Source organism: Halictus rubicundus, chromosome 8, assembly GCF_050948215.1.
Source record: "Halictus rubicundus isolate RS-2024b chromosome 8, iyHalRubi1_principal, whole genome shotgun sequence".
In the NCBI taxonomy this organism is placed as follows: domain Eukaryota; kingdom Metazoa; phylum Arthropoda; class Insecta; order Hymenoptera; family Halictidae; genus Halictus; species Halictus rubicundus.
The window spans coordinates 3,248,945-3,261,106 of NC_135156.1; the positions used below are offsets into that span (position 1 = coordinate 3,248,945).

General features: G+C 33.8%; 1 protein-coding gene across 2 annotated transcripts in view; it reads right to left on the minus strand.

Annotated features, from left to right (window-relative positions):
• Mekk1 (mitogen-activated protein kinase kinase kinase 4) overlaps nucleotides 1-11,702 on the minus strand; it is a 30,256-nt gene extending 18,554 nt beyond the window's left edge. The window contains exon 1 of one of the 2 annotated variants that reach the window (XM_076792388.1): nucleotides 11,457-11,702. In XM_076792388.1, coding sequence (XP_076648503.1) covers nucleotides 11,457-11,563 — 107 coding nt within the window. In that variant the 5' untranslated portion in view covers nucleotides 11,564-11,702. The remainder of the gene's footprint in view (nucleotides 1-11,456) is intronic. The other variant, XM_076792387.1, reaches the window with a different exon arrangement.
• Nucleotides 11,703-12,162: the final 460 nt, after the last annotated feature.

A 12,162-nucleotide genomic window follows, 5' to 3' on the forward strand; every position in this document is an offset into this window, starting at 1 on the left:
ATTCGGAAAAATTCACAGTTGTATAAATTTGGAATGTTTATGAATTTTTTCGTAATGTTTTGTTAAGCAGAACAAAAGGTACAGAGCATAATTCATTAAACCGTGCTCACCCTATCTACCCTTGTGGTAGGCATACCAACTTAGAACTTACCACAAAGGGTATTCTTTGGGTGCCCTATCGAACGGTATGAAGTAATATCAATTTGGTTTGAGGACATATTTCAACCCCTTATCGGGCTTACCCTATAATTTGATTGAATGAAATGTAATTAGTGTAAGGTATACACAATTTATGTCATGGCATTTACAGGTGACTGTACACTTTTGAATGGATATTCGATGAAAAATGTATCAAAGATTTAACCCTGAACTTCAAATTTTATGTCAAATTGTTCTTCTATCATATTGCGTTTTACTCATTAGGATAAAAGGTATAGAAGAGCATATCGTAACTTGATCAATCTCTTGAAACAGTTTGTTATCCACAAACGCTACCACTGTGGCGATATGTAAATTTCAGCAATTAGCAGATGTTGACGCTACAGTGGCGTCAATTGTTTTGTCGTCGTTTTGATGTCAATGTCTTCAATAAATACAAAAAATTACATTTTGTATGTTCTCGACAGATATTCCTGATTCCTGGTGAAAATTACTCTCGCACGTGACCGGTCGTTATAGAGTTAAATTTTTATAAGCATTAAACTAAAGGTCCAGTTGTTCAGAATGATATTAAAGGCACTTCTGAAATAACATTATTTGAATTATTATTTCAGATAATTGTGAAATTATTCATCAAAATTATATGAGCTAACCGGATTATCAGATTCAAGTCCAGTTTATACTGACATCCTTTGTTGCATATTATTTTGAGGATTATTTCTTTTAACAAACCTAAAATAAAAAAATATCGAAATAATATACTATTTGAAATTGCTATTATTTCAAATGGACCAATATCATTTTTATTTTCAAATAACAGTATTGAAAATAACGATGCAAAATAAATTATTTCAAATAGTTATTTCTTATTTCCATTTCAAATTAAATTTGCCCAGGTCTGCCACTAACTAGGACTATTATTACCAAGACAGTTCCTTTTATGTGCAAAAATTTAATACATTCGAGCATTGGTATGCACACTATCGAAAAATATCAATCTTTTGTAAAATTTTGTTTTGCGTTACACACTTCTTGGGTAAGGGTGGCGTAGTGTTATGAATAAAAGAAATAAGAACGACAGGCGGTGCCGTTGTTTCTCTTATAAAAATAATCAATTTACTCATCTTTTAAAGTGCGGTTTTAAAAGGAGCAGTTATTCAAAAGTAAGTTGGAAGTGATACTGAATTATCAATCCTTGCATAAGTATAGAATTTCATTAATTTTGACGGTCAATGACTATAACGTCGAAACTCTCGACATATACAAATATAGGTTTACTTTTAGCAAAGTGCTCGTACTGGTTGATCAGTAGAAAAGCAAGAATATGGTAACCGAGTAATGGTAGACGGCAGTTCGAGAGTTAATACTAATGAAAAGTTCAAATGTAGTACAATTATCTGTTTTTCGAGGACGATAGCTGAAGTTATAATACATAGCAACTGCTATTTCTTCAGACTTTTAAGGTACTAGTTGAGAGAGTAGCTATTATGATCTCTGTTATATCAATACCGGTTTTCAATATGTAAGAATTTTATAACTAAATTAAGTCGTAATTTTCAATTACAGCATTAATTTAATTTATTTTAAAAATTCTGCTAAAATAATAATTGCAATACCCTTCAAGATCAATACCGGTTTTATAATTTATGAGATTGTTTTTATTAAATTGTGTTTATTTTAAAGGAATTTATTTATAATATTCTTTAATCAAATTTTTATATTCTGCGCAATCTAATTTTCTGTGGCTTCTCGTGAAACGGCATTGAAAACGAGTGATTTCTAAGAATTTTTTCCAGAATAACTATTGTACATATGGAACTTTTGAGAATATAAACAGATAGTCTAAAAGTATAACAGGTTTTTTTAGTTCAATCCTTCTTATTATTGTCTATTACGCACGTTTCTTGAAACTATGTTTTTTAAACTGGCGTGCACGACAACTAAAGGAATCAACTTCGGACGAAATTCATTCAATTCTTTACATGTTGGATTTTATAATACTTTTTTTTTAACAATATAAAAAAAGTAAATGTTTCATCTTAACCTTAGAACTTTTCCAATTTTTCATATTCTTCTTTCAAAATAGGTTCAACCTCCGCATAAAGTGTCTAACATTAAGAAAATTTCTCACGTTTTGTGTTTTGATCACTGTGACAAACGCTACATTGCATGCCAACAACGTTTACACTGCCGAAGCTGTTAAGAAGGCTTATACAGGGTGGCCCACATAACTCTGAACAGCTCAATATCTCGAAAACTATGCCATCGATTTTAAAGTTCTTAGTCTTAAATTGCATGGAACTGAAGGGCCTTTCTGACTACATAAACGTGAAGTGGCCTCCCTTCCCTTTTAACGGGGGAGGGGAGGTACCTTTATAATTTTAAATGGAACCCCCTATAAAATGTTACATATTTAGATTCTACCGGAAAAAACAAGTCAATTTTGTCTGAAACATTTTTTTGTCAGATACTTCCATGATGAGATATAACAGTTTGAAGTTTCGAGTTGTAGGTACTTGAAGCGCTCGGAAATAGCGTTATGAAACTATACGCGCTTGAGTCCTTTGCTTATTCATGAAGAAACACAAACAATAATATTTACAATTCTTGAGTTTGACTCACTTATCTATGAAAACGTTTTCAGTTTAGAGCTGTTATTCAAGCAGTAACATTGTGATAATGGCTACTTTTGACACAGAAGTGAATATGTTATTAACGTTAGGTGAATGCCAAAAAAATTATCGGCGTGCAGCAGTGATGTTTTTTGAACGTTATGGGATCAAACAATGTCATGCAACATTTCATAATTTAGAAAAGCGGGGATATGTAAAGGACAAAGTTATGTTTGAACCACCGACGACAAAAGAGGATATGAAACAAAGAATACGTAACGCTTGCGCTTCAGTGACTCCCGAAATGTTAAAAAATGTTAGAACAACTTTGATGTTTCGAGTAAATAAATGTTTACAAGCCCGTGGTGCACATTTTGAACATTTAATTTAAAGTACATTTTATTTCTTCACGAATAAGCAAAGTACTCAAGCGCGTATAGTTTCATAACGCTATTTCCGAGCGCTTCAAGTACCTACAACTCGAAACTTCAAACTGTTATATCTCATCATGGAAGTATCTGACAAAAAAATGTTTCAGACAAAATTGACTTGTTTTTTCCGGTAGAATCTAAATATGTAACATTTTATAGGGGGTTCCATTTAAATTTATAAAGGTACCTCCCCTCCCCCGTTAAAAGGGAAGGGAGGCCACTTCACGTTTATGTAGTCAGAAAGGCCCTTCAGTTCCATGCAATTTAAGACTAAGAACTTTAAAATCGATGGCATAGTTTTCGAGATATTGAGCTGTCCAGAGTTATGTGGGCCACCCTGTATATTATACAATAAGTAATAAGAAGAATTTAAGTTTAAGAAAACACATTTGTAGATCAAGACTATCTGATAACATCCCAAAAAGGACTAGTTCCATATATGCAATAGTTATTCTAAAAAAATTCTTAAAAATTACTTTTTCTCATTGTCGTTACACGAGAAGCCCTCCTTGAATCCTCGATGCTATGTGGTATTTTTTCTGAACCTACAATTATCGTCCCTAAGCATCTAAACACTTACAATTAGATATTTCAGATGAATAAAGTAAAGTAACATCAAGGTTTTTGCTTCTTCCTGAATAAATATTGGAAGAAGAAAGAGAATAGAAAGTGTAGGATATGCGAGAGAAATATTGGGAAGTTTAAACATCTGATAGAGCATTGTGAATTGGTGGAAAAAATAAATATAAGTATTGAAAAAGTATTGCGAGATAAAAGTTTAGAAGAATTGAAGAAACAAGGAAAGAATTAGACAGAAGTAGAATTAGTACTAGAATAGGATAAGTAATGGAAGGAGGTAGTAAGATAGATAGTTAATTATTTTATAGGATATAGGGAATAGGGGATTGTTCTTGGGGAATTGCACCTCAAATATCTTTGTTGTTATTAAAGATACGTCAAATATCTTAAACACAAACTTGAATGGTTCAATGGGGCTCACATGATGCCATAAAAATATTTGTTTTTGTTATTTTTTTTTTAGAGATCTCAAGATCACCACCATTTTTTTAAACGGGATCACCCCCTTTCAAGCACCTACGATGATAGTCCTTTTCATTAGGAATTTAGTGACCGTAATTACCGAAAGTCATTCAAGGTCACAGGCAGAAGAAAAGTATAAGATTTAAAATATGAGAACAGAATACCTATCCCAGACTACCCTTTTAAAAACCCACGGTGATAGTTCCTTTCATTAGGAATTCAATGACTATAATTACTCAAGGTAATTCAGGGTCACAGACAGAGAAAACGTACAAGATTTAAAATACAAAAGTAAAATACCTCTATTTCATAAAAGTTCGAACTGATGGGCGTTTACATCGAAACATTTTTATAAAAGGGCTATGAAGGAATGTAGAACTCTGACAAGTACATCCGAGGAGATATGCGTACATGCTGTGACGATATGCTGACGCATATGTTCAACTATTGTTGGAGCACTCATCTGTACGCTATCTTTTAGCAAAAATAATCTTTTTAAATTTGATATGTTTCCTCTATCTGTGAATGACCTTCAGTGGTTATAGTCACAGAATTCCTAAAGAAAGAGACAATCATCATAGGTGTTTAAAAAGGGGTGGTCTCGTTTAAAAAAATGAAAGTGACCTTGAGATTTCAAAAAAAAAATAACAAAAACAAATATTTTATGGCATTGTGTGAACCTCACTGAATCATTCACCTTGTCTTTAAGATATTTGACGTATCTTTAAATACAACAAAGATATTTAAGTTGCAAACGTTAGGTGACTCACCCTGTATACAAAGTCGTTTAAAACTGGGCCTTCTCGTACCACCTCTGTATTTAAATTTCTGCTTATTTCTCGCTATAAAAATGTGAAAAACATCATTTATTAAAAGTATTGCTTATGCTGTCCACTAGTAACGTAATATGTGCAAAATAACATGCTAAATCAACAGAAAAATCCGTATCTGCAGGATGGTATCAGCAAATATATAAATATCTGGATACTCTTGGACGATAATGCAGTTCTCCATTCTTTGCTACTGAATACTTCACGAACAGAAGAACAATTCTCTGCTGGTTTGTTAATAGCACCAACACTTAACGGAGGTTTCTATGCTGGTTACGACTGCGTCGTACAATAATAATTCGGTAAACAGTCGAATGATAAGGCTCGTTATTTACATTGTATTCAGTTTTGGAATGTAAACATGCTGTAAATAGAATCAGACGAAGTACTGATGAAACTTCCATAAGGCAGATGCAATACAACAAAATAACGAGGAAGGAGCAAATATCAAGTCCGATTTGAGCAGACATAGAGCTTTCGTTTACATACCATGTGATTATACAGGGTAATTCATTTTTAGGTGTATCACCTAAATCACTTGTAAACTATTTGTTACATGAAAAAACGGTGAAAGTTCGTTGAAACGAAATGGTTGTATGGTTTTAAGTGTAGCATACGATGTAATAATTAGTTTTTGTCTATTTTACTTTTTTGCATTACGTTTATATTTTACGTTACAGCTTCGATTCAATAGAGGGATTAGTTCGGGAAGTTATAGGTGAAAAATCTTATGCGATTGCTTGGACAACTCGTTCATTGCAAAAACCAGAAATCCCCGTTTTCGTGCAACGAGCGAGTACCTACTATAATTATCAATACGGTAATACCTCGATATACAATATGTGCAAGAGATTTGAAAAATATAAATTACCGTATGAGGGATCCAGAAGCTTGCTCGCCGACAAGTGCAACATGATACAGGATTAGATATACCGGTGAGATAATACTAATCCAATGAGAAAACATTTTTGTTTTTAATTATTTTCTGATGAAAATTTTACCGACATATTTATGACATTTTCCTGATTAAAATGAGGCCAAACATGATATAATTGGGATCATATTAACTTGTTTAATTGACGATTTGGTAGAACCTCCACTATCCGGTCCGATTACATCTGAATTCTCCTTAATTCGAATACATATTACACACGTGAACAGTGTCATCCAGTGTCGCCGGATGAGGGGAGGGAGTACGAATTGAGGGGAAAAAGTTGCCCTCTCTCTGCCAGCACCGGAGTATACACGACGGTGACGAAACGCGTCACGTGACCGGGCCACGGCCGAAGCGTGGGGAACAGCGCGGTAGAAGGGGATGTTACATTGGGGACGCAAGTCATGATCTGGCAACACAGGGAGCATTTAAAGCGATCTGTATACACCTGCGGTTCCTAATCTGTGGTGTGTGCACCCCCAGGGTTGCGAGAAACCATTTCCAGGGGTGCGGGAGAAGTTTATAAATTTTCGATGGAAAATTTATTTTTCAATAAATAAATTATCTTGCAACAAATGTAATTTCCTAAATTAAGAAATAGAAAGACATTTTTCAAGGGGCTGTGAGAACCTATTTTTAGATTCAAGATTTTGGTATACACCATTCCACAAATCAGTAAAGTTTTAATCGCTGGGTAATGGGTAACACTGGGTAACTTTTCTATAATCTGAGCACTCATGTTCCACTGATTAGTACAGATAATTGAGGTTCTACAATATCGTGAATTAAACAGTTTCGTGCTAGCAGACAGAACTAAACAATTTTTGACAAACGCACACAGTTTTGTCTATATTACGTAAACAGAAATATAGTATTTTATTTGAAAAAATTAAACTGATTTTGGAACCATCCCCACCATCGCAGATACAATATGTATTCTATATAACGCCCCCGTCCACACCAAGCAATTTTTGTGGAAACATTTTTTTCCTAGCATCATTCCCTCAAAAGATGTTTCACTGTATTGAGGTAAAACACACATCCTGTGGAAACTCAACATTTTTCACAAGCAACAGTCTCTTAATGATGTGTGTAAGTGTGTACTGATGCGTACGGAATAATACAAATCGCCATAGATCATAATGTTCCACACGACACACAACCGGTTACGCGAAGGACTTCAGCCGCTTTAATGGTTTTATCAAGAAAAATGTATCTATTGTAATCATCCTAACTCTGAACAAACACTCTGATACCGCTTTTATTTCCAAGGATTCTATTTCCCATTCCTAGCAAAGATTTTCCATCTGTAACCCTATGACAATACCATTCTTTAACATTTCGTGCATTTGGAAAACCAATAAGCTTTGACACCCAGACAATCAAGCATCCAAAACATACACATATTCGCAAACAAACAATAAGCAGGTGCAAACACAAGTAGATGTAAAAAAACTATACACGGTCTGCCCGCAAGGGCAGCGATTTTTTTGCCCTGGGCATACAGAATGGCGCGGCGGGCACGACGTCACGCCCCTGCAGGCAAGGCCGCATGTATTTGTCACACGCATTATCACAGCTACGGGGCCAACTGCGGCTGTGCTATGACCTACCCTCACTCCGCTAAGTCACTTGCTCGTAGCTTTGCCCGTAGCTGTGCCCAGTGTCGTCAGACCAAGACTTGTTCCCCCAGTCTAATTTCCCTTTCTGCCGCGCTATTCCCCACGCTTCCGCCGCGGCCGGGTCACGTGACGCGTTTCGACTCTGTCGTGTATACTCCGGTACTGGCAGAGAGAGGGTAACTTTTTCCCCTCGATTCGTGCTCCCTCCCCTCATCTGGCGACACTGGCCGTGCCCACGGTCATCTGCGGGCGGCCATCCCCGTTAATAGGCATGTGAGTAGATCTGGGCTAAAAGATGAGTCTGTTAAATGACGCTGTAGCGACTTAAAAAAATGGGAATCAAATGGAGCCATATCCATATGTATCAGGCAAATACGCAGCATGAGAGAGGACTTGACGTTTATGTAACCCATGAAATGTCCTTTTCCTCTCTACTTTTCCCTTCCAGTTCATAAGTCAAGTACTTTGTAAATCGTTATAATAGTTTTCTAAAGAAGTAAAACACCAAGACAATATCTCCATTTAAATAGCTATGTATATTGATTGTATGAAATTTTGAGAAAAAAATTTATTTCTGCATCTAATAGATGTACCAATTATATAATTTAAAACCGTTATCCACGATGTATTTAGAAATTACACTAACTATGTTTAGCTGCACAAACAAAGCCTGATATAAATAGCAGGTCGTAGAAATCGATTCTTTTTTTCACAAATCGATAATATAACTCTCTGAAAATATTCGAAAAAAATGTCGCGTTTTTTGACATTTTTTATACCGAATAGTTGACACAGGTGTGAGGAGGTTAGCAACTTTCAAATGTGTTTTCTGAAAAAATGCAGTTTTCAAATCGCTATGCATTGTAACCCAAAAACTACTCAACTAATTTATTTGACCTTTTGCACAAACATTCTTTAATGTTCTCTGCTTAGCATTAACCTACTTTGTTACACAATATTGTTTAAATAATTCATTTTTTATTGCAAAACTTTTCGCAAAAATATGTATTTCTCCTTCAAAATGGCTCCATTTCTGCAACTTTCATTTCTCATAAAGTAACTAACATACTCATAAACACATGAATAGATGCATATTAATATTTTCTATCATAAAGATAATCATATTATATTATCATAGTACTATTAGAATCTGTATAGTCGTATTTCATTTAAGTTATACAAAACTTTATTTACGTTTTATTCTAGATAAGTTCTATTTTGAAATGAAGAAAGGTGTCTATTCTGTTCAATACTTCTTTTGAAATTATTAACTATTGCTGTTATGATTTTTGGATCATTTATTCAATAAATTTGTGAATTATATAATATAACATTGATATATAAAACTAGAACATAATAAGTTGGCTTTTTCATTTATTTTGTACAAACTTTTTAAATAGATGTTCCAAGAAAACTTGTTCCCATGGAAGTTTGTCGTACGGATTCTAATACATCTGTTCAATGAAACCACTCTTAAACATTTCTGAAGTTAATTCTTTTCATAAAAATTCCACAAAAACAGATAATTTGTTAAACGAAACAGACAAGTTAAAACAGAGTTTTTTTTTAAACGAAAGATAACTGTCTATTTTGATTCGTGAAAACAAGAACAAGAGAATTCAGCAGATACTCCACCAGTGTCATCTTATAACTGTCACTTGGAGACATCGCTCGTTCAAACGTATTAATACTACATAGCCTAACAGTATGCCGCGTATGACAGTAGTGACACGCCTACAAGCCATCAGTGAGGAGAACATGTATGCCATTGGACGTTTGCTAAGTGCCGTCTACCCCAACCGTGGATAGCTATCAAGCGGTTACTATATTGTAATACTTAACACTTCTACCGATTGATCAAAACGATTTTGATTAGTTTTTGAAGTAACATCATTCAAGAAAAGTACGTGAACTTGCATGTAATTTTCTTATTTTAATTGTCGAAATTAATTTAATAAATATTTCTTTATTGAGATGCCGACATTATATCTTACTGACTGTGTACACTGTTTACAAATAAGATCTTTTGGCTATACATTTATTTCATATATATTCGTTTATATTTAGATAGAATATGTTTATTGAATTTGTCGATATGTACATATATCGAAAAATATCAAATATCAAAAATGTAACCTTGTATCTTTATATTTAGAGACACGTGCATCAATTGACGTCAACAAATTTCTTTTCCTGACATTTTTTTTCCTGTTGCTTCCTTATAATGAAACGTGTAGGTATGTAATACAGTATTCGGAAATCGATTATTGTGGAATTCGTACCATTATAAAATACGCCCGTTTCGGGTAGTAGTTTATTATTCCTTTTAATCTCAACTATTTTCTACTTTAGCTTCCGATACAATTTTTGGGTTTACTTCTACAGGTTTCAGAAGTTTGCAAGATTATTTTTAAGAAAAACTGCAAAATATCAGTTAGAATAAATATAAAAATTTTTTCTACAAAATGACTTGTGATGGCATATGTTGATGTATATGTGCTACATCGAAATATGAAGTAAAAGATATAGAAAATGGAAAATGAATATATGAAATTAAATCATTCACAATCCGGGTACGTCTAGCATTACGCAGTGGAAAAATAATTCGCGTTATGCATTCACGTGTAAAAATCATTCACGTTACACATAATACGTTCTATTTTATCTATTTTCTTTTTCTTGTAAAAGTTTTAATTATTTCGACGAACTTTTTAACGGACTTTCGGTGTTTTCATACAATAGAAAAGAGCTTTTATTTCTGTCAAATGATATTCAAGAATTATATCCTTTTATACTTCTTCGAATGGTTGAAAATGCTAAATTTTTTTAGATATAGCAACTGTTCCTATTGTTTATTGTTGAATATTTACATGCAATATAATAAAAAAAATTATAATTTGATAATTAGGTGCCTAAGATAAATTTTTTTTACAGCATAAAAATAAGATACTACAATTGATTGAAAATCATAAAAACTTGGATGATTAACTGAGCTCTTTCAAAGTGATTTCGCACCAAAACATTAATTCTTGTATGCTTCATTACGCCCATTCTCATCTTTACTCGTCTGCGACGTTCAACACGAACGTACATTGAAGTGTACTTATCGGTGAAAAAGGCTACTTTCAATTTTCGCATTTGACAGAGTAAAATTTCAGTTTGAATCAAGCTTGAGCCACAATGTGTTTAGAGATATCTTTGCTCAAAAGAAACTAGTGACGTCATAATATTATTTAATCCGTTTTAACGTCGTACGTAATGAAATCAATAAGAAATCTCATCCTGTTATATATTCTTCGTGTATTTCTAAAAACGGTACACGTACTTGCTATCTTTGTGACCAGCATACGCAAATTCTCTAATTATTTAATCAGCTTCGTATCGAGTAATCTCACTTGCGCATGTAACAGACGTCGCGTGTATCAAAATAACCATTATTCACGTAGGACAAACAATATGATAGACATATAGAATGATGCTATTTTTTTCTATTAACAATCGCAATTGCTGTAACTGGTACTGGTACAGCACTACTAAAAGCAATCGTTACAATGTAACATTGAAACGAAGCAGTCGATGAAGTGCAAATGAATGTTGTTCGCAAAACTACAGTTCTGACGACCTGGCGATTAGTGAACATGCAGTTTTCCCGTTGATTATGTTATATAAAACTAGGATCAGCTTCGGCCAGTACGAAAAATGGGCAAACGTTTGATGACATGTAAACAATGTTTGGACATCCAATCGCGTATCGAGCCGGCCGTATTTTCGTGTTACACGAAAATGCACCAACCACGTGCTTAGGTTGCGTGACATGTAAAACTCACCTAACGTAACCAGTATCATCGTCAGAAAAGCCTGAGAAGGCATTTTCGGTGGCACGGCTCTGTCTATTAAAACTCAACATTCTTCGTCCATAAAAAGCACATAACATCCAAGACAACGCTGTCGACGTCCACTGAGAAACTTAGCGCAGGTGCAATGTTTTGCGGCGTTGCCAGTTCAAGTATGAACAGGTGTCTCGGAAAACGAGATGGACACGTGATAGCGCGGGAAATTTAAGAACCGTTTAGTGCCTCTTAAATGTTTCATGAGTATTTGGTGAAAATAAGACAATACGAAAATTTAAACCATTTAAATTACATAGTTTAGCAAAAAGTACATTTTATAATCTAGTTAAATCTTGATTTCCATTACGAATGAAAAGTATAAATTATAACTTCAAACTGTTATATTGATGACTATAAGAATTATTAGACAAAACTGCAATGTCACAAGTTTTGTAAATAATATTTTTGCCTGTTTCAACAAAATGTTGAATATATTTAAGATAAACAAGAATGGTAGAAATATCATGTAAAGACATGCTATAAAAAACAACTTTTATGTTGTTTATTATATCTTAAACGATATATTGCATAAAATAATGAAAATATAATATTATTTCATAAGGTTGAAGTAATACAAGCAAACTGTGATATACAATTTATTTATACACAATAACAAAGGACACATAAGACCAACTTAGCAGAA